General features: G+C 37.6%; 2 protein-coding genes across 4 annotated transcripts in view; one reads left to right on the top strand and one right to left on the bottom strand.

Annotated features, from left to right (window-relative positions):
• The window catches only part of LOC125233463, a 28,757-nt gene extending 11,086 nt beyond the window's left edge, over positions 1–17,671 (bottom strand). For 2 of the 3 annotated variants that reach the window (XM_048139497.1, XM_048139496.1), the window contains exon 1: positions 5,566–5,813. In XM_048139497.1, coding sequence (XP_047995454.1) covers positions 5,566–5,685 — 120 coding nt within the window. In that variant the 5' untranslated portion in view covers positions 5,686–5,813. Of the gene's footprint in view, positions 1–5,565; positions 5,814–17,293 lie in introns of those variants that run through there. The other variant, XM_048139498.1, reaches the window with a different exon arrangement.
• LOC125233467 lies at positions 5,893–18,955 on the top strand. The gene is made up of 4 exons (XM_048139503.1): positions 5,893–6,049; positions 17,145–17,265; positions 17,678–17,777; positions 18,533–18,955. The coding sequence occupies exons 1-4, from the start codon at positions 6,008–6,010 to the stop codon at positions 18,648–18,650; spliced, it is 381 nt and encodes a 126-aa protein (XP_047995460.1). The 5' UTR covers positions 5,893–6,007; the 3' UTR covers positions 18,651–18,955.
• The last annotated feature ends 4,929 nt before the right edge of the window (positions 18,956–23,884 follow it).

Here is a 23,884-nt window from a genome sequence, read left to right as displayed (position 1 = left end):
TCAGCCCCGACGACGTAAGTTGTGCTACCCGTACGGCCCAGAACTGGAAAAGTCCTGGACCGGACGGATTGCACAACTTCTGGCTAAAATGGTTTCGATGCTCGCACTCGCGTTTGGCAACGCAATTTCAACAAGCCCTCGATCTTGGTTCTCTCCCACCTTCCCTAACAACTGCCCGTCGAACACACGGAGGGTGAGTGGATGACCGTTGTCGAACGCGAGTGCGAGAGCATCGAGCCTATGGGGGCTATCACCATCAGCCCCGACGACGTAAGTTGTGCTACCCGTACGGCCCAGAACTGGAAAAGTCCTGGACCGGACGGATTGCACAACTTCTGGCTAAAATGGTTTCGATGCTCGCACTCGCGTTTGGCAACGCAATTTCAACAAGCCCTCGATCTTGGTTCTCTCCCACCTTCCCTAACAACTGGTGTTACTTTCCTGCTCTATAAGTCCGGTAGTACCACGGAAGCAAAAAACTACAGACCCATCACGTGCTTGCCTACACTTTACAAGCTCCTTACATCCATTTTGAGAGCAAAAATTAACGCGCATATTGTCGCTAACAACATTCTGGCTCCCGCTCAAAATGGATGTAGGGTTGGGTCCCGTGGTACTAAAGAGCTCCTCCTCATAGACATGACCATCTGCCAACAAGTTCGGCGGAACAAGGGGGCCATTTCGGCCGCTTGGATTGACTATAAGAAGGCCTATGATTCGGTGCCTCATTCATGGCTGAGAAGGGTATTGGAGCTGTATAAACTTGATGCAGCTTTAATATCCTTCCTGGCTGCATGTATGAGGCAGTGGACCACAGTCCTTCGTCAACCAGGAGGCAGGGATGGCCCCCTGGCCCGCAGGACTTCATAAGGATTGAGCGAGGAATATTCCAGGGTGACAGTTTGAGTCCATTATGGTTCTGCCTAGCTCTGAATCCCCTCAGCACGCTGCTGAAGGATTCTGGGCTAGGTTGCCGGCTTCGGAGAGAGGGTGAAGTCATCTCTCACCTTCTGTACATGGACGATCTCAAACTATTTGCACCGAACACCCAAGACCTGATGGTGCTATTGAAAACCACAGAAGTTTTCAGTACCGCCATCAGAATGGAGTTTGGTGTCGATAAGTGTGCGGTCATGCATGTGCAGCGGGGGGAGGTTGTAAATTCAGAAAATTTCCAACTTTCTGAGACGATGTCGTTCAGATCTATCTCTGAATCAGAAACCTATAAGTACCTTGGTATGTCACAGTCGTTGGGTATTGAGGATATTGGCATTAGACGGTCGGTGAAGGAGCGCTTTTTCAGTCGGCTGACAAAAGTCCTTAACAGTCTTTTGTCAGGAGGCAACAAAGTGCGCGCCTTTAACGCCTGGGTAATGCCTCTACTCATATACTCCTTTGGCATACTACGGTGGACCCAGACTGAGCTGGACGCCCTGGATCGGAGGGTCCGCTCACTGCTTACCACACACCGTATGTTACACCCGCGCTCGTCTGTTATGAGATTGTACATCCCACGGAAGTGCGGAGGTCGAGGCTTCCTAAACGCCAAAGATCTCCACAACCGTGAGGTGTACAATCTCAGGAATTACTTCCTTAACAACGAGTGCGGGATGCATCGTGATGTGGTGGCAGTGGACGGAAACCTCACGCCGCTCTCCTTGGCGAAACAGAACTGGCGCAAACCTGTGGTACTAAGTACTGCGGACCGCAAGGCGGTATGGGAGAGCAAGCAGCTACACGGGCGGTTCTACAAGGCCCTCACGGGACCCGATGTAGATCTGCTCGCATCGGTGAACTGGTTACGATTCGGGGACCTCTTCGGAGAAACCGAGGGTTTTGCCTGTACAATTGCGGACGAAGTTATGATGACGAACAACTACCGGAAATATATCCTGAAGGACGGTACGGTCGACATTTGTCGGGCATGCCGCCGTCCCGGAGAGTCACTCAGGCATATTATTTCCGGTTGTTCTCATCTTGCTAACGGCGAGTACTTGCACAGACATAATCTCGTAGCCAGGATTATTCACCAGCAACTTGCTCTTCAATACGGCCTTGTGGACCGCGAAGTACCGTACTACAAGTACTTACCTGCGCCAGTTCTCGAAAATGGTCGTGCCACGCTCTATTGGGATCGATCTATTATCACTGACAGGACTATTGTAGCCAATAAACCTGACATTGTGATAATAGATCGACTGCAACGCCGGGCAGTGCTCGTTGACATCACCATCCCCCATGATGAGAATCTCGTGAAAGCCGAGAAGGACAAGTCCAGTAAGTACCTAGACTTGGCTCACGAGATAACCGCCATGTGGGATGTTGAATCAACGATCATTGTTCCGATAGTCGTTTCAGCGAACGGTCTCATAGCGAAGAGTCTCGACCAACATCTTAAGAGACTCTCGCTAGGTGGCTGGATCAAGGGCCAGATGCAGAAGGCGGTGATCTTGGACACAGCACGGATAGTTCGACGGTTCCTCTCTCTGCAGCCCTAACCACCGGCAGCTTGGGCCCTGCCCCGCTGCTGGCGGCACCCTAGGTTAGGTTTTTTATAATGTGTTTATATGTGTTTTATATTGTTTTGTATGTGTTTTTGTATTTTACTTTTATATTCATATTATAAACAGCCTAGCCTAAGAAAGAAAATAAATAAAGAGTATAATAATAATATTCTTTATTGTGCACCATACAGAAAAAAAAAATACACAAGATGGATCACGCTTAATAACTAGGTAACAACAGGCGGTCTTATCGCTAAGAAGCGATCTCTACCAGACAACCTTTAGGTAGCAGGAAACAATGAATATAGATCATTAAACGGGTAGTGCCGATATATATAAATTACAATGAATAAAGTATTATATATAATATAGTACATAAATACATACATAAAGATATATAATAATAAATACCTGTATAATATATAAATACTATATACCTACTTAAATACGTACATATACATAAATATATTACATTTAATAAGTAAATAAAGGCAGATTAAGGCAGCGACAAGTAATGAGATTTTAAAAGAGATTTAAAAACGGGGAGGGATTTAGCAAGTCTGATGTTTAATGGCAAAGCATTCCACAACCGAACAGCACGAAAGGTGAAAGAGTTCACGTAAAATTTGGAGGAAGAAGTTGGCGGAGCAAGGAGATGTTTTTCGGCACACCGAATGGAAGAAAGATAGTTGAAACGCTCTTTTAGATAACGAGGGGAAGAAGGATTAAAAAGAATATTATATAGAAGTACAATAATGTGAGAGTTTCGACGGTGGCGAATAGGAAGCCACTTCAGCTGCGTACGAAATTCAGAAATGTGGTCATATTTTCGCAAGCCAAATATAAATCTGATGCAGACATTTTGAAGGCGATCAAGTTTATTTAGCTGGTCCGCTGAAAGATCAAGGTAACAGATATCCGCATAATCTAATATAGGAAGAAGGAGAGAATGAGCAAGCGCAATTCTGGTAGCGAGCGGCAAGAAGTTACGAAGCCTACGTAGTGACCCCAGGGAAGCAAACATCTTCCTACCAATCTCACTTATCTGTGGTATCCATGACAGTGTCCGGTCTAATGTAATCCCGAGATTCTTTACCTGGTACGAGTATGGAATGGAAACACCATCAAACGCTATGAAGGGTAGATTAGGAAAGTCAATTCGAGAAATGAGCTGAGAACTGCCTAAAATTATAGCTTGCGTTTTAGATGGATTGACTTTCAGCCCATGACGTTTGCTCCAACTGGAAATGTGCTCCAAATCCCGGTTTATAGAGCCGATACACTGTGGCAGATCGTTAATCACGCACTGGGAGTAAATTTGGAGGTCGTCGGCATAAAGGTGGTAAGAAGAGGAAATATCAGGGAGGGAGGGAATATCAGGTAAAGGTTCTCTTGATACTTCAAAAACAATGACAAAGTTTCATTTTATCTACAAGAGTGCAAAGTAATTTCATAGAAATTCTAACTTAATGTCCACAACTAGCTGTGGCTGGTAGAATAAACGTTTAAATGATGATTTTGACTCTTAAATGTTAAAAAAAATATGAATCAAACTCCATTGTTTGATGTTTTGCAGTTAATATTTTCCACGTGTTGGTATGTGAGTGACAAATTTATTTAATCTACGTGCCTTGAAACCCCCGCAACGCTCAAGATTCCACATTCTGAATCGGTCGACAAAACAATTGGTATCTTATATTTATAACCAGATGCAAAGTCGAGAATAGGTGATATTCTAGGTCATTTACAACATTTTTAGCTATACATGGCTTAGACAAATTTTAGTTCTTTTTCGACCTAATCGCTCAAATAATTTTTTTATGTTATGCAATTTTCAAATTGCTGTAGTTTAATTTTCTTTAGACACAGATATGTCTAATTTATTTTATGGTATACGATAGACATTTTACAATACGAAATAAAAACAAACAACTATCTACAGTAACAAGAGTACGCTTATCGATTTAGTCTGAAATTTTGGAGTTTTCACCGAGAAGTTTAAAAAAAACCCTAAAAACGACGAATCTAATTTATTTTATTAACGTAAGAATGTTCTAAATGGCCTAGACTATCGCCTACTTTTGGCTTTTTTATCCGGTTACTGAACATTCTGTATTTGTATATATATACAGAGTGGGGCCTGTAACAAAGGCGAAAAATTGAACTGTAGGCTATTCTCCTTATACTGATCAACATTTGTTCAGTGACTTTTAAAAATTATGAAGTCTTTAAATTTTTAATTTTTCATACAAAATAAAAATTAGCTTCAATGTACGTCATTATTGTTGTCATTGACGTTGTCTGTCACACTTTAGACTTAACAGAATTCGCAATACATTACCTCTTAGAAAAAACTTTCAAGGGTGATAAAAATCAAAATACAAGTTATTTTTAAAAGTCGCCGAACAAATGTTGATCAGTATAAGGAGAATAGCTTACAGTTCAATTCTTCGCCTTTGTTACAGGCCCCACTCTGTATATATGTTTATGAGGTTTTCATAAAGAAAGTTTATAGTTCGTGTTTTAATCCTTAGATTATGATAGATTTTGAAATGTGACGTCACGAAATTTAGGACCCCTCCCTCCCCCTTGTCACACATTGTCATACTTCGTCGACCCCCTCCCTCCCCCTTAACGTGTGACGTAATTTATGGATGATCCCTTAAATCAATTGAATAATTTCTGAAGAATTAATTAATTCATTATCGTGAGAGCCTATTTATATACAAGAACTCCAATTATTGTTTTATGGATTTGAGATAAGTAATAGAATGCATCGGGGGGTGGATGTTAATAGTAATTGACTGCATTGGATTGAATAACAAGAATACCAACTGTTAGTTAATCTCTCATCTATTTCTAAGTAGGTAAGGTATTATCAAAACCTATCAATCCCATCATACGCATCATTTTGCCATTAGAACTCGATTTGAGTAGGAACTGTAGGTTGTGAAGGCATTACTTAGGTACATAGAGGTTCTCCAACTAAGAGGTAAGTTGAAAATAATAAACCTGCCCATTCGTAGCCTTCATCGGACGAAAATGGCCAAACTATTTTTACCTCATCGATTGAGTCGTTCATGACGTCACCATACTGCAAGATGGTCCTCGGACTATACAGTGTCACCACAACATCCTGGGTTTTACGGATATTCCCGTGTCCTACAGCCAACGCCCACATCTTACGGCGCGGTAGCTAAGCCACAAAGTTCGAGTAGTAAACAGAGGGATAATTATAGACGCAAGCTGCATATAAAGCGTCGAATGCTTTGATGCTTGACTCGAACAGCTATTATAAGATAGGGACGAGTTTTTATGAGTTTCCGGAATAGTAAAGCCATGGGCACACGAACGATGATCTCATCCCTCGCGGCGTCACGCCACGCCGCGCCGTAGTAGAAACTCGCGCCTCGCCAGTTCTTCCTGAGCCCTCACACACAGTACCCGCGCCGTGCGCTCGCCGTTTGTAAACAGTGTTGTCAGATTTATTCTAAACCTTCAAAATGGCCATCAGCAGATTGTCCATCCTTAAGTTCTTGGAGCTGGTGAGTTTATATTTCATTTAATGTTATATTACTAATAATTAATAGTTATACCATGAGTTTTATGGGCTCCGGATAGTCCGAATGTTAATTCACCCATTCCAATTTTGGATGTGAAAATACTTTCGTAAATGTATTGATGTGGATATAAATATTTCTTTAGATACTACTGCGTAATACTACAGTTAAATACATGGTGGCTCCTGACTAAATGTAAGAACTAAGAACTCTATTATTAGACGACCAAGACTGAATTTTGTAATAAAGTTTTCAGCGAGCAACAACCCGTCTGTTGTTGTTGTGCCCTTGGAAGGCGTCAATGACTTGTATATTATATTTTATCACGCTGTTGTGCGTGCAGCGTACGGATTGCATTCACTTTTTCATTCTTAATTTGGAACGTGTGTTGTTGACTGTATTTTATAGACAGTTAGTTCATTCTTGATTCGAAATTGGTGCTGCAGATTGTACTTTGTACTGGTTGGTGTATTTTTTATTCGATATCGGTTCTGCTGATTGTACTTTGGGGTATACACATTGGGGTATTCTTTATTCTACATTGGTGCCGCTGATTATACTTTGTAGATATTATTAATTGATTAGTAGAAGCTGCAATTGAGATTAGTGTTACTAGTGCAATCTTTATCAGAGTTGCTGACTGTACTTTAGTACGGATTAGTGCTATGCTAGTAAGTTGGAATGTTTATCTTTTTTACGATTTTACCTCGAATGGATTAGTAAGTTAGATAACCTTGATAACAGGAATTGAGGATGTTCTTATCAATCGAGTTATAGATATTTGTTAAGAAATACTGAACAGTTCCAAGATAATTGATATGTTAACAGGCATGCGAACATGTTAGGTATGCGACGATAATAATTACTACTTCTCACATGAAGTTTACAACTTTACTGCTTTTTTGTATAGGTACATAAGTAATTTATGAGATGCTAAGTATTCCGTATGACAATTTGATAGTCCATGACATTGCTAATGTTTTGATTGAGACACCAAAACTTACTATAACTTGTTGCATTTTCTTTGGTTGTAGGTATTTACGACAAAATTCATTGATTTCTCTAGTTGGATTTTGCCATTTTTGCCATAGTCCTAACTTGGAAATTTATGGTACTGAATTTACCGTCTATTCTATACCTATTACCTACATAAATAACTTTTAGTTTTTGTTATCATACCGGTGTCATATCATCAACTCTAACCTAGTCGTATCAAATTCTGAACGAAATATTAGCCAGATATTGGCCAGGCCCCGTAGCCGAATGGCATTTCTCCGACGCCAAACGAAAGCGATACGCCGCTGGCTCTGTCGCGCCAATTCGCATTATTCGCAAGCGCGATAGAGATAGATATCTACTAGCGCTTCGTTTCGTGAGCGTTTCGTGAGCGATTGTGCCATTCGGCTAGCCACCCAGTAATCTTTCTGTAGCGTATACGGTTGATAATATAAACCATTAAGAATACTTATGCGTCCAACTTTCTCCTTAACTGGATCCATAAAGGCGCGGTCACTTTCCCTTCAACATGGCCCTTCTCGATTACCGATCAGTCCGTCTTAGAGGGCCTACCGCGATCGACATTTTGCCTCCCTGTCAGGCTTACATACGAATTACAAGTGTGACAGGGAGGGAAAACGTCGAACGTGGTTCGCGGGAGGACCTGACCAGAGGTAATTATGACCTCCGATTACATATAGTCCTAACGCGTTTCAGGGTCAAGTATCATTGGAACCGAGTGGGTATGAAATGCAGATGCAGTTTGTGAAGCGCATAACAGGTTTTTAATTTTGGTACAAGATATTGTTCCGTAGACCGCCCACATTTGTTTACTTTGTGCTGTTCTGCTTTGTTTGTTGCTGCTGTTAAAAGAAATGTTGTTTGGTAGAGCCGAACCAACTTTATGGCACAGCTAACAATTTTATAGGTTTTTAGTAGCTATCAGCTATGTATTTATTTTAGGTTTTCACGTACTTATTAACATAGTTTCAACTCTTTAGAGATTATTTATAAAAATGTATAATCTGTTTTAGGTTTTGTGCAACATTAGGTAATTATTTGTGCCTACTGAGCTATTGCCTATTGGACGAGTTTGCTTAATTATGAAATAATATTCTTCTGGTTTAAGTAAAATAAACATTGTATATCTTTCTAAATATAAAAGGAATGCAAGATATCCATTTAGTGGATTTTTTTTTAATAATTGATTTAAATGTTCTTATTAAGTATGTACTTGTATTGGAAGTATCATTTAATAAATACAATCAAAACAAGCCTGAGTCAACTTAAATATACCTATTTCCTTAAATGGGCGATAAATATACAGCTAAATTGTGAATCATACCATAACATCAGTGACAAAGTACTAGTACCAGTAGGACCAATACTTTTAAATCTCATTTATGAATTAAGGTGCATTAGGGTAATTCCGAATGACAGAATTTCTCTGGTAATTCCGAAAGGGGAATTTTGATATGATGGAAATAATGGTGATTTTTATGCGACTTTCGTAATTAGACGACTTTCGGAATTACCCTAATACGCCTTACCTATAATTATGTCTCTTGATATTTTGAATGATATATTGTCCAAAATAAGAAACGCGCCCAAATATACAAACCTGATACTCACTCGGAAGGGAGCTAAAAGCATGCATAACATGACCCAAATTCGAAGTCGCCCTTTCGATGTTTGCCCTATATAATTAATCATAATCACACAAGTTTGTAGTTCTTTGTGATATTTAGGTAAATATCAAAATTAATGCGAAAAAAGCGACCTTACCATAAGATCGAAATATGGCATACGTATATACCTACATTTATGTCATTTATTATCTAGAATACGTAGTGTAGGTACTATGTATTTTTTACTACCTGGCCCCGTAGTCGTAGTCGTTTTTTCAACATGCCCATCATTTACACCTTTTAAATTCGTAGAAACCAAGTAACTCAGGATCGCAGCATTCATGAATCGTACCAATATAGCATCACTAAACGATGACCGCACTTATCTAATCCTACAATCTAATGCCAAAATATAGTAACTTCATACAAATATGAAAGTAAATACGACCTTTTAATTCTGACTCGTAATTCCGTCGATTGTTTCTCTTACGCTGCCCGTAGAGATGGGTAGGGGTGAGTAAATACTGAGTATTTACCCGTAATTTACTCAAAGCACCGAGTAAATACTCGTATTTACTCATTTGGGTGAGTATAAACTGTTACCTAAAAATAATTTAAAAAATGAGATTTAAGTACTTAGTCGTGTTTATTTTAACTGTGTGGACATGTTTAAATGAGATTTATATTATTAGAAGCTTATGGGAGTCTTAGTTTGTCGAAAAAAAGGTAATCTTTGTGAGAAAAAATAGTGATAATGTTTAGTTAGCAGTTTTGTTTTAAGAAAGCAGGTATTTACAGTAAAAGTATGAGACTTCAATGAAATTGATGTTCTAGATAACGGCATGACGTTCGGAAGTGATTGTTAATGTGGCACTTACGACCTTTTATTAAGGGTTTTCTAAAGAAAACTCAAAAATGGCTCAGCTGGTGACGTTTAAAGTACTAGTTTTGTGTTTTGTATTATATGGCCAATAATTTGACGGTTTCTAGATATTTTTCCAACAACGAATTCGAAAGTTATAAAGGTATAAACATTATTTCGGCCTTAATTATCGTTTTATTCCAAAACTGTTCATATTATTAAAAAACTTTTTTAGAAACATTCAATTAATTTTTAAAGACCTATCAGATGATGTATAACACACTGGTAATTTCTAAATTTTATTTTTGTGAAAAATAGTTACATGTATGGAGAGCACGTCTTTAAAATAAAATTAATATAAATTTGATTACTTAACTTAGTAGTCGATAACAAAATACACCAATATTTCTAATTTGTATTTCCATTTCAGCACGCGAAATAGTTTATACCCATCAATTTGAGTAAAAACGAGTAAATACGGGTATTTTGAGTAAATACTGAGTATTTACTCGATATTTACTCTTGAGTATTTACTCACTACCCATCTCTAGCTGCCCGTATTCTTGGTTATGATCACGCAGCGGGTCACGTCTAAAAATATGTACACGCCTTTCGACTGCAAGTCTGGGGAATACGGTTCATAATGTGAACTTATACATTGATACAATAAAATAACCGGCGCCCACTCAAAAAGGTCACGGAAACTAGATCCTTGGAGTATACAAGCAAAACAACTAGGACTGCCGGGTCTTTCTTGACAACTTGAAAGTATTGTCACAGAATACATATTAGGTATTGTCCTACTCGAGAGTCGAGGGAAGTGAACTGTTAGGAGATGGCAGGTCGCGTTAATTTTGCATAATACATATATTAACACTATAAGCATTAAGCTAAAAGAACTCTAACAAGATAACAATATATAGATAACTTACATTTTATTCATTAAAATAAAAAAATGATAGTTTTTTTAATGGCCATCATCATCAAATCAGCTCTATAGTATGCTATTATAATATGTATATTGTGAGTAATGGAATTCATCGGCCGTAAAATTGTACATAGATAATTATGCAAATTTCAACTCAGTCGAACACAAAAAGTGGTCTAAAAAACAGCAAGTTCTAAAAAAACCAAATCGAATCTTCGAAATGCGGGCCCAAAGACTAGAGTCTCACGTGAGTGGCGCCCACCTGAGTTCTCACGGGTACCTACATCGAGTATCTTAATACCTCATGAGGTCACGACTCGGAATAAATGGCACAAACACCCATTAAATTCCTACGTTCATTCAGACACCCACGCTTTGGTATACTTATTCTGTTTATAGTATTTAAAATGAATACATTTCCATAAATAACCAAATTTAATACTTATTACTTTTATAAATGTTCGATTGATACACCTGCTTTGGATATTAGAATAGTTCAATCAAACTTGTACAGGAGATACTTTTACAGCTGAAGTTAATATTATAATTATATATTATTTCAGACTTTTTAACACTTTATTATTAATTTACATTTCGATTTTATGAAACTTTCAGCGATAAAATAATTTTTAAGCTTTACCGGTGCAAATTATTTTAATAACCATACTTTTATTATAAACTAAGTACATACTTAAATAATAATAATTGGCGTAAAATAATGTGAATTTTGTGCTTAACCTTGGAATTGAACACATTTATTGCCGAAGTTACCTCGCTCTGACCTTTTGATTTTTGGTAAAGATTGCAAACTACCAGCACATAAATATGTGTTGATCACGTATATAAACATATACAGGCATAAGCAAATATACATAATGTTGGTTAAACAATTGTTAAGGTACTACAGTAGAGCTAGTTCCTCTAGTGCTACGTGAGTTAAATTGATATAAGTGCCAAACTAAAATACCAAGGCGATGCAGACATAGCGCTTAGAATATAGATGTAAAATTCAATTCTTTCTGTTTATTATAAGCTTGTTGTTAATAGGTAATACAATTAAAAATATACAATAGATATTGTCCACCTACTTGTAACTAAACCGATTAGGAAATCGATTAATCCTCATCAGGAAAGCTATCCTCGCGAGGCCCATTGACTGTCGGCCTCGACGCTCGACTTGAATGTATGATCGCGACACAATTATGGCACTGAGTGACATCACTTCACTGTTTACTGTCCGTAATGTGGACTAATAAATGGCTAATGAAGCATTTGTATCACAAGTACAAGTTGCAGTTCTTAAAATTACTCGAAATTTTCATTGGAAAATTGTCATGTACGTTGTTTATGGGAACATTCTCTTTAATTTGTGATAGGTATCGAATTCGTTGTAGATAAATGACAATGAGTAGCAAAAAGCATAATTTATCCAACTTATGTTAATACAATAGGCAGCTTTAAATGAGAATTCATAGCACATAGGTAGACCGTATTGTTTGCACGCTTAAATCAAATATAATACTTATGTAATGCATGTATTTAGTTTAGGTACCATATGCTTAGAACTATGTATAGCAACTCTGATGATACATAGAAAAAATGCAGAATAACACCTTTCTTTACGCATTTATAGCCATAATTCCATAATTTCTGAGATAAAGGAGTGCATTCATCTTGAATTCTTGACCCCAATTTGTACCCTAGCATCCACACTATAATTAGTTTTTAAATTAGTGCTAATTGTCTTCGCGGCTGTCTAGTTGTTAACAGCATTCGAGTTCAAATTTTCTTTATTCTCGGTGTAAACTACGGTAAAAGTAATTTCGAAATCATTTGGACTTACTAAAAACACTACATACTTTAAAGTACCTACATAATAGCCTAAAGATAGTAAATTATGCTAAAATAATCATGTGACACCCCTTGAGTTACAGGCGTCCATAGGTTACGGTGACCGCTTTCCATCAGGCGGGCCGTATACCTGTTTGCCACCGACGTGGAATTAAAAATATACGCATTCCACAGGAGGCCATGTCGGGAATCGAACCGGGCTTACGCGGCTTACGTCCTTACCACTAGACCACCCAGTTAGTTCTTCAATCTTTAGTTTTATTTCATAGTCTACTTTACTTAACTTACACATATGTATTAATATTTATTTTGATATTTTTGATACATGACATGAGTTTCTGTCAAAACAAGGGTAATATCATAACTACACATAAAATACCGGTTTGTTAAAAAGAGGAATGACTTCACAAGTGTTTAATTAATTCATAGCCCCTATAAACTATTTAATAAATAGTTTCGCATAATAACTAATCGCCATGACTCACGCACGTTGAGGTCTATTCATCGTAAACAAGTTACCCCACGAGTAACCTATTTACTCACTAAAGTTCGTGATACAACTATGAGATCATTTACCACTTATTTTTGTGAATGACGACTCGGCGGAAAAGGAACATTTGTCACCTACGACCTTAGAGCTGCAAGCACGTCTCTTTTATTGTTGTGTTGACACAACAGGTTGACACCATTTGTTATGCCATTGTCATTTTCCTTCCTTGTTGTAAAATTTTGTTAAGGTCTTAGCAGGCCCTGCCCTGCATCACCTCCGCACCCTGACCGGCAACAGTCATTACAACATTTACAACCGACCGACCGACCAAAAAGTTTCAAGTTATTTTGCCATTTTAGCGCCTTTTGAAGTTACCTAGTTTTTATAAGAAAAAAAAAGCAAACGTACTACAGAGGTAGGTAATTCGAATTTTATTTTAGATCAAATATTAGCTCTAGATATGATATGGATCGGATATGTCAGTCAGTGTCACAGCTAAAAATAATACTCGTCATCCAACTCTTATCTTATTTTCTTTAAGTTTGAAGCGGGCCGTGTGTCTCCTTTGTCGGCCATCACGTTCGCGATACGGAGGTCAGATTGTGGTTAACCTTACTTGGTGACCATGATCTTGGAATGGAATAAGTTTTACGAAAAAAAGTAAATTACTATGTTGCGAATAGTTATGTAGATATAACTGCCGGTGACGTCATAAAAGCTTTTAACAAGGGCGAGTCAGGGTAAAGTTCATTAGCATAATATTATTTGTACAAGGTGTGTAAGTTACTGTAATATTTAGGTCGGTATTTCTCTTGACATTAATGCACTGTAATTATAGTGGCAATATTATACAAGGTGCTCGCGAGGAACCCGCATAACCACGCGTTTCTGAGGCCGAAAGAAAGAAAAAATGTTATATTGTGAATTTTAAAATTTGTCGCAAAAAAATTTTTTTTTTGTTTTTTTTTTACTTTTTTGGGCGTATTTTCACATATGGGCGGTTCTCAGGGATGACGTTCGGTGCCTGATTTCGGTGCTGATTTTTATTTACTACTTTGTTGATATGTCAGTCAATTTACTAAAATCTAGCCTAAATATAAAAAATATTGGTGGTGGAGGCCTCCATTAGAACCTTATAGTTTGTAAGAAATCTGACATTTTAAAATCACCGAAATTATGTATGGGCACTGTAATCAATTGCCCCACCGAATTCAATTTTTTATACATTATTCCACATTTCAACTTAATATATAACTTATTATTCAATTTCATGATATTTTTCATTTTAATTCGATGAAAGGTCATGTAAAAAGGCTCATAATCGCGCAATTTTACTAAATTTAACATGGTAATATGCTAGTCATTATCGAGTAGAGTATTTTGTACCCATAGAGTGGCTTAATTTGCTTAGAAACATAGTTCTATGTTTTTACAAGGTATATCCTGCTATTTAAGTATGAAATATTAGAAAATAATGGACATTTAATCAGTTTACAACGTGGCAATCGAAGTCGGTGGTCACTTTTTTTGATATCGGTGGTCAAAAAATCCACTGAAACCACGGAAATCAACTCCACTGATATCAAATTTTATAGCTTTTTTGGAGATAAGTAACTGCAATAGCATGCATGATACAGAGGAGATGTTATAATGACGTAATAACATACTTTCAAGGATTTGTTAGTACCTTACATAACGACAAATGGACCTAAACTGTGGGAGTAAATTGATCCACCGAATCTTAAAAAACATGGGACCAAACCCTGCGAACGACTGAGAAACCTTCAAAAAGTCCCCTTTATAAAACGGTACTGCATCTCCTCTACACTGAATGGTTAAAACATAGCTAAAACTAACTATATTTGTGCTACTACGTCCCTGATCTACTAATTTGTAAGAGTAATGTCATGTTTATAAAATTACACCGAAATCAGTCACTAGCCCGGGACACATGGTAAATTTGTCTTTACTCGGTGAGTTTAGCTAACATATTACTTTTATACAGAAAATATGATAGGTTAACTAATACCTTATACGTGATCTATAACAACTGCGATCAACAACTCCATTTTGAGTTATGATTTTTTGTTTTTCAAATTCTGAGTGCGGGACACGCCCACCGACGGTCATTTTCCGCATTTAATATTTTATTACTCATATCATACAAATAATAAATAAATAATGGTAAGGTGTACCAAATAGAACAGAGGTTAAAGATTATGCCTGATTTAATTCAGATTTTAAGAACAGTCCGTTCTAACGTTTTTTGCCTCGGACACGTAAAAACGCGCCTCCTGAGAAATGCCAATATAAAGTAATTTTTATCCATGAAGTTGGCAATTAAAATGAGTTCCTTAATTTATTTTTCTAAAAACCAAATTTTTTGGAAGTTTTTCTTGTCACATTTTGACATCTATCAATGACTACTGTGAGACTATGCTCCACAACTGCGCATCAGCGCCGTTGAGAAGACCTCTTCTGAGTAACAATACGGAAATGTTTTTTTTTTTAATTGGCAATAACTCTGAAACTAGACGAAATCTAGAAAAGTTTATATGACATTTTAGTCTTAAAATGTGACCAAGAATATGCCGTTAAAGTTATATGGGTTCCTCGCGAGCACCTTGTATACTTAAAACGGATGATCTGTATGATAAACAATGAACTTCTTATCCTACCAAAGAAATTTCTACGGAACCATCAAAAGTAACTCTGATATATGAAAAAAAATCGATGTTCATTTATACACCGTGTTTCACTTAACACTAAAAACCTGAAAACCGTTTGTTCAGAATCGAGAGTAGAATCGATTGAGCTATATCTTGATGGGGGTAATATTTTTAATTAAATTAGTATGATTAGTTATTTTTTACGTGCCTATTCTATTGTATTCGTAATACAACATTGTGTATATCGCATTGCTAGAGGTTGTTTACCTTTTTCAGTATTTAGGGGTATTAATACTGGCTGGTTACTTGGGCGATTATTTTTTCCGCTAAGAGTTTGACGTTGTTTGTCAGTTTAATCTTAATGTTTATCATAAGTCATAACAAATTGAACTCGTACCTAATTACAACCTTGTCATTCTGAATATTGAGTTTAAATTTGCTTACTGAGATTAGCTGTCCAATTTGAAGTTTACTGTGACAAAGCTTTAAAGTGTTTTACAATGACATCTTAGCTGTCTATTGATAAACCTTATGTCGTTGCAGTAACGTAAGTACACAAATAAATAGTTTTATGGTTTATGATGGTAGTTAGCAATTATTTTATTGAGTGTAGAGTTAAAAGTCAAGTAGAGCTGTACAAAAATCTAAAAATTCAATTAAAAAAAAAAGTAACCATTAGATTAAAAGATATATACTCTAGATGATAAATTTAAATAGATATCATACACGAAAGAAAAAACGACAGGGCCCAATGCTGGCCGAGCCGGGAAACGAACCCGGGTCTTCAGCTTACGCGGCTAACGTCCTCACCACTAGACCACCCGCCCGCCGTGGTACCCGACGAAATTTCTCTAGTGTATGTTATCTCTGATAAGGCTAGGCGCCTTTTGACCAACTCTAAGGGCGAGCAATTAGTGCTTGCACCTCCTATACGAATCCTTTGCAGGATTACGATATAGCGAGAGAGATGGTGCTGCCATCTATACAACTAGGGAACAAATCAAATTATTTTATTGAATATTTTTCGATTTGTTCTTTTTTCAAGTAGTCACACTACTATATATAAATTATAAATTTAAATAGATATCATACACGAAAGAAAAAACGACAGGGCCGACGGGTTCCCGGCTCGGCCACCAGTGGACCCTGTCGTTTTTTCTTTCGTGTATGATATCTATTTAAATTTATAATTTATATATAGTAGTGTGACTACTTGAAAAAAGAACAAATCGAAAAATATTCAATAAAATAATTTGATTTGTTCCCTAGTTGTACTCTAGATGAGTTTAAAAAAATAAAAATCTGTTGGGGTGTCTGAGGTTTTGAGTGATACCGGAAACACGTGTATAGAATCCGGTAATGGACATGTGGCTTACCATCAGACCAGCCAGGGTGAACCGGTCAGATGGATAGTTTCTTATCCACAGAAGTACATATGTAATAGGGACCCTGTACTGATGGTATTAAGCGTATATTTTTATCTGTCACGGGGCAAACATGTGGGGCCACTCGCCTCTTCCTACTGACAAAGTTGGTGCCAGGCAGACAGGCACCAACTTTGGCGTTAAAATTTTAAAATCATTTCTACTAGCGTCTTACCAATCTATATTCCTTGATATTTTTTTTGTGTCTCAAATATCCATTTGTTGATTCCAGGCGCTGACAGTCTCCTGCGTGGGAATACACGCCGTGAGCTTCAACGGAGACGTGGAGACCGGCATGTTGGTGACTGGCACCTTCGTCGGGTACCTCATCGTCATTGCTGGAGCTGCTTGCGGTAACTTACTGACTTACTTTCTACTTACATCTGAATATGACCTGGACACCGACCGGCATGTTGGTGACCAGGTGTCGTAGCCGAATGGCATTTCTGCGAAGCGAAACGAAAAGGAAACGGCGCGAGAGGTAGTCTGGCTCTGTTGCGCCAATACGCAAGAGCGATAGAGATATTTCACGATAAATACAGCAGATTGGGATGATGTCAATTTATAAATACCTATAGTAGAAGTCACGTGATACGTGATAGCCCGGGCATCGCGTGACACTTTCTGTAGGAATTGACTATACCTCTACTACCGTCCCGTCCCGATCCGACTCATTCCGTCCTAGCGTGAGTAATATTGGTAAAGTCTATACCTCTATAATTGTACATGGATGATAACTTTACATGAATTTGACGTTGGTTTCAGGTTACGTCCTCCAGACCCCGTCCCACAAGCGCGTGGACATCTTCTACACGCTCATCGGAGTTGGCCTCTTCATTGCCAGCGGTGCCATCCTCATTGACAGGTGGGTTTACTTGACAAATTTATATTATTTTAAAAATTTTGATGGAATAACAATAGCAAATGTTATCAAAACTGAGGATGTCTAATATCGTCACTACTTTTTAAAAAACTTGTATCTTCGTCTGTCAATGAAAAGAAAATTGTAGTAAGTATGTATGGAATGCATATAGACTTACTGCGTTTTAACTTTGAGAAGCAGCGTGAGATACGAGGTTTTTTCAAAGTAGTGACGATATGTCCATAGATAAACCGGTACACGGTCTGTAGTCAAAAATACTGTCATTGACTTACATACCGTATCGTATCGTATTAGTAACGTCTCTCTATCGCTCTTCGGCACTACAGAGCCAGTTGCGTATCATTCACCATGGAGCGCATACGATTCTACTTTTGGCTACAGGCTCATGGTAGTTGGATGACCGCAACTTTACTATGTAGGTATAAGATATTGTGCGTAGAAATCAGTAACGGAAAATTTTTAACATAATAACTTGCGGTAAATGCGGTCATCGATATTTTTTTATAATGCCACAAAATTATTCGCGTATAACTATTAGTGTTACTTTTTTTTGGCGATCCAATTTACCTCGATATGGCATGTAAATAACGTGCTAATATTATAATATGTATTTCAATCAAATTGCGTCAATTTTAAATAAGTTACATGCTAGGTTATTTGTATGTCTTTTCGTTTAAAGAATAAAATAAGAGTTTTTACAACTATGTGAAATAAATGAACCAATCTTCGACTTTCAGGTTCCACAACGCCTCCCGGAGTGAGTTCGTGAACAAGAACCTGGCGAAGGCCTCCCTGTCCATCATCAACGGTGCCGTCCTGCTGGTGGACGCCATCCTCACCCAGCGAGGCGGTTAAGCCGACACTTTCTGCATAGAGCGATCGCTAGATGGCGCTGGTGCACAGAGCGGGCGAACGTTCCTAATATAGTATAAGCACCGCTAACTGACGCGGACACGTGCGACATATATCTAAAGCTGCGTGCGACCGCTCCGTACATCCATGCAACTAGGTGAGGTTGACGCTCTAAGCTATCAAGGATTACTTTCATACTTAACACTAACTATACTTCAAGACAAATACAATCCAAAGACTATAACGATCAAATGATCACATTTTGAAAAGGTACCGACGGTTATGTAAAATTCGCTAATGATACAAACTATATTGTAGGTAGCTCGACGTAGCACTAACGATTATTGTAGGTAGCTCCAAACTAATTCCTAGGATAGATTTCTCTGCGCTGCCTGCCATAACGTTTGATGATGTCGTAATTCCTTTTTCTAAACAGGTAAAGAATCTTGGGGTTTTAATAGACTGTCATTTATCTTGGGTTCCTCAGATTAACGAGGTAAGCAGGAAGGTGTTTGCGTCAATGGGTTCACTTCGCCGATTACGAAACTTCTTGCCTATCGCGACCAAAATTGCGCTATCACAATCGCTTCTTATGCCAATTTTAGACTATGCAGATACTTGTTATCCAGATCTTAATGAGGACCAGCTTAATAAACTCGAACGCCTTCAAAACCTTTGTATTAGATTCATATTTGGACTGCGCAAATTTGACCACATTTCCAACTTTCGCGCCCAGCTCAAGTGGCTCCCTATTCGTCTCCGCCGTAATTCTCATATTTTAGCTCTTCTCTATAATATTCTTTTCAACCCCTCTACTCCTTCCTATCTTAAAGAGCGTTTTAATTATCTGTCCTCCGTCAGACCTTCACGGAAATATCAACTTGCTCCTCCTCCTTCCTCTACAAAGTTTTACAATGACTCCTTCACGTTTCGAGCGGTTCGGCTGTGGAACGGCCTGCCGTTAGAGATTAGGTGTGCTAAATCACTTGAAAGCTTCAAAACTTTACTGAAGAATCATTACCTATCTCTGCCTTAATTTGCTGCTGTGTATGTTATGTTATGTATGTATGTATTAATACTTATATGTGTATGTTTGTGTACATGATATTTTATTTTTATTTATTTATTTTTATATTTTATTTTTAATATTGGTGTATATAATTATTTAACTTAGTGTATGTGTAATTTTCCTATTCCTTTAATTATTTCTTGCACTACCATTTTCAAAATGTCTATTCTTTATTTCCTGCTACCCTAAGGTTGTCTGGTAGAGATCGCTTACAGCGATAAGACCGCCTGTTGCTACCTATGTTTAATATCTGCTATTTGTAATCTGTTATCCTTGTGGTGCAATAAAGAATATTTACTTACTTACTTACTTACTTACTATAGTAATAACGAGAACCGGTTAACACCAACTAAGACAATATTGAGAAAATCATCTAATGTAACTCACCTGTGAAGGTATTTATTTTAAGGATAAAATTATCTTTATCTACTTATATACCTCTATAAGATATTTAGTAAGGCACAGAATAGAAGCTTTAATATTATTATTTCTTAAAAATGTAATAGGTTTTTCTATTATACACTAAAAATCATACATGCCTTAAATATGAAGGCATTAGAGCAGAATAGTTATAGTTTGTAGAATCTACAGGATAAACCAACCACATAGTGTTCTAATGCATTCAAAAAACCTTGTTGGTCCATTTCTTCCAAGGTTATAATTATAAGATAGACTATAATAACTTATTTTCGACAATTTTAATATTTATTCTACTACTTTTCACATCTGTGTGGTCACAACGGCATTTAATGTTTGCATAGTTATACCAAGTTATTATATTCGAGCTTATAAAATGTGTATTTTTTATACTTATTGCAAATTACTGTCTTTGTCCGTAAAATGTAATACTTTTTTTATTAAATGCCTATTACATTGTTGATTCTTTTTTCTTCGTTGGTATTAAATTAATCACCTGGCATTGGGGATTCCTAAAGGGAAAACTAGGACTCTTATTCTATTTCCCCAAGGTATTTTATTAAACGACGAGTACCCGGTTCAAACTCTAGAAGAGGAACAAGATGCGGGCTCATATCCTGGCTCTCAGTCACCCAAGTAGGATGTAATTTATAATACTGCTGATAATCAAAACTGAAAGTTGCTGAAAGACAAGCTTGCTAATGGAGAATGAGTAGGAGGCGCACTGAAGGGAGAGATTTCACCATTGGCACAAACTACTGTACGTACGAAGTTCAGCTTGTATGCCATGCCATGCCAGAAAAAAATCGAATGGATGTAGGTACAGTAACAACGCAAGGTTATAGTGGCCAACTGCTGTGATATAATGTCCGTTTGCCTCCTTCATATTTTTTCTGTGAACGAGGCAGGGACGATTTAAATTTAGGCAGTATTGGTACAAGGGTACAAGGAAGAAAATTAAGACTCATGTACAGATAGAGAAGGTCGTCCGTCGTTCATAATTTTTTTTTAAATAAATTTCATGTGTAGGTAATTAAGTATAAATACACAAACACCGCAAGAGCATTTGTAGAAGATTTTTTTTTTTTGGATTTGGAAAATATTGTGGTTTCCACTCAGAATCGTGAGCTCTTTCAATCCTAATAGGAGAAAAAAAGTGTCCCAAGGTTTTTTCCCATTCCGTTACCATTTTTTCATACAGTTTTTATGGCGGTAACGGAATGGAAGGTTTGAAAAATGTATGGAAATCTTGGGATTTTTTTTTCTCCTATCAGGATCGAAAGACCTCGCGATTCTGAGTATGAACTGCGTAAAAAATACCCATGTTACAAAAAAAGTGGGGTGGACAACTTTGATAAAAAAATGGCCCATCCACCCAGTCTCTCTTCAACTAAGTATACTGACTACATGAATGTAAAATGGACATGTTTATCTTAAAATTAGAATTTAAAATTTAATTTATTGTTTAGATATATTATGAATCCATATATTTGGTTGATAGTCGGTTATATGGTGATGGCACTTGACAGGGGCGACACTAAGATGTTGCCCCTTTATGATTTCTGCTCTTTTTTACCAGCCCGTGAAGGCTGTTCTAAAAGGTTACTCTAGGACTGCAAATTTTACTTTTAATAATTATCTATATCCATTCTCTATGGTTACCTTAAATCCATTTCCGACTGTTCAGGAAGCAGCTTAAATATAATAGTTATTTGTTATACAAGGGGGCAAAGTTGTATTTTAACGCCGAGTGTGGAATTGAAAAACGAGCAAGTGAAAGGATTCTATAGTTGAACCACGAGCGAAGCGAGTGGTTCGAGAATAGAATCCTGAACTTGCGAGGTTTTTAACACACGAGAAGTAAAATACATTTGCACCCGAGTGTAACACAAAACTTTTCCCCTCACTGTAGCGAGGAAACTACAACGCAAAAATGCATTTATCACTGCTTCCAGTAGTTCCACAGGTGGTAAATCATCTTTATTACTAGATTCACCTACTTTTATCAACTTTAAAGCAGTTAATTTGACTTTATTCAAGGTCAAATTACTTTACCCACTAGTGGATAAAATGCGTTTTTACCCGCTGGTATTAAAGGACAAAACACGTGTTTCCGAGCTAGTGAGGGGAAAATGATATTTTCCCACTCTTAGGTATACATTTAAACAATCCTTAAAACTTTATCGGACATTTATAATGGACAAGTTTCTATCGGATGCTTCTATTCCACATGTCCCTGAATAATGGATCGGCCATCATTGGCGGCTACGGGTCGCGTAATTGGCCGTGTCCGTCCGTCTGTCTCTGCGCTAAACAAGCTATTTTAGAAACCGACACATTACTATTCTATGTGCGAAATAATTAAGGGGTCCGTAACGGCTCACCGACAATTTGCTGGATCTATCTAAATGTTTGTATTTTAGTTTCTTCAATAAAGCGCACTCAACGGTTTGGACAGATGTCGCCACTGCAGCCGCTGTTAGTCGTTTTTAACCCCCAACGCAAATACGACGAGGTGTTATAAGTTTGACGTGTACCTGTTTGTGTATGTAATATTAGATCATATTTACTGCAATAAATAATGTAGGTAAAATAAGGTAGGTACTATACTTAATAGTATGTATATAAAAGTGCTCGCTTTTAATTCAGAATGTCGTAAACAACCAATATTTAGTCATACGATAACAGCCCAATCTCTAAATTAATATGAAAACCAAATTTGCCCGCAAGCAAGGCACCGAACACAATCAGGTAAATTGTCAGTTCTCCAGCTGCAAACAGAACTCCATTTACCAATGAAAAGCAAACAGGTACGCTACAGGTACCGCTAGATATATCGGAGCGCCCGAAGTACTCAAAAATAACTGCACACCGCTTGGCTATTGAACGCGTATAGATACTTGTGAGCATTTCGACCGTTTCGATATATCTGATAGCTAATACTCGGAGTCGGTGCATAATTAAGATGGCTCCGATCGTCTTCGCCGAAGCTCCCACGTGTAATATATTCAATCGGGTTGTATAAGTTTGCTTTTCAGTGGTCAGTGTTATTCCAGCTGTTGGTAGAGAAGGAGAGATGATTGGTGTAATAACAAAAAGTTTCCAGATTGATTATGACTCAATAATTTATGACTGGTAATTGTATTAAGTATAAAATAGCCCGAGACAACAGCGAGTGTTTTATTCTTGTTGTATGTTGTCTCAAAAAGCTGTATTTCTTACAGTGTAGTTAATAATATTTCATTTTATGTTATTTCGTACTCTGGCTACGGCTACGAGAAAGCTAGGCCGTAGAAGCCGCGTGTATTGAAACTAGTTTCAAAAGTTTCCCAACAATCGGTTGACGAATTAGAAATGCCATTCTAACTTCAGAACATCAAAGTAAACCAGTATACTTAGGTACATAGGTCAATCTACATTTTTAATATCGCTCATATAATATTTAGGATTTGGGTAATCTTGGTTCATAATCCCTACGAATGTAAGCAAAATGCACAGAGAACCTCCTATAGAGTAGCAATCTTGTATATTTTGTTCGCGATACGAGTCACCAGTGTTTGGGGTGCGAGGAGCGGGCGGGGAATGTGTTAAGCGCGCTGTGATTGGCCGTTTCAAGGACGGCGGGCAGTCGCACCAGATGAAAAGGGACAGAAGTATGACTGTCCCTCTACTGACGCGTAAGTGGCCAATGTAAGTTGACCTATGCCGGCTCTGAATAAATTATAAATATGACTTATTTGTGGAATGTAAT

The sequence above is a fragment of the Leguminivora glycinivorella genome, chromosome 14 (genome assembly GCF_023078275.1).
Source record: "Leguminivora glycinivorella isolate SPB_JAAS2020 chromosome 14, LegGlyc_1.1, whole genome shotgun sequence".
In the NCBI taxonomy this organism is placed as follows: domain Eukaryota; kingdom Metazoa; phylum Arthropoda; class Insecta; order Lepidoptera; family Tortricidae; genus Leguminivora; species Leguminivora glycinivorella.
The sequence above is the reverse complement of the archived record's forward strand: the minus strand, read 5'-3'. Positions and strand labels throughout refer to the sequence as shown.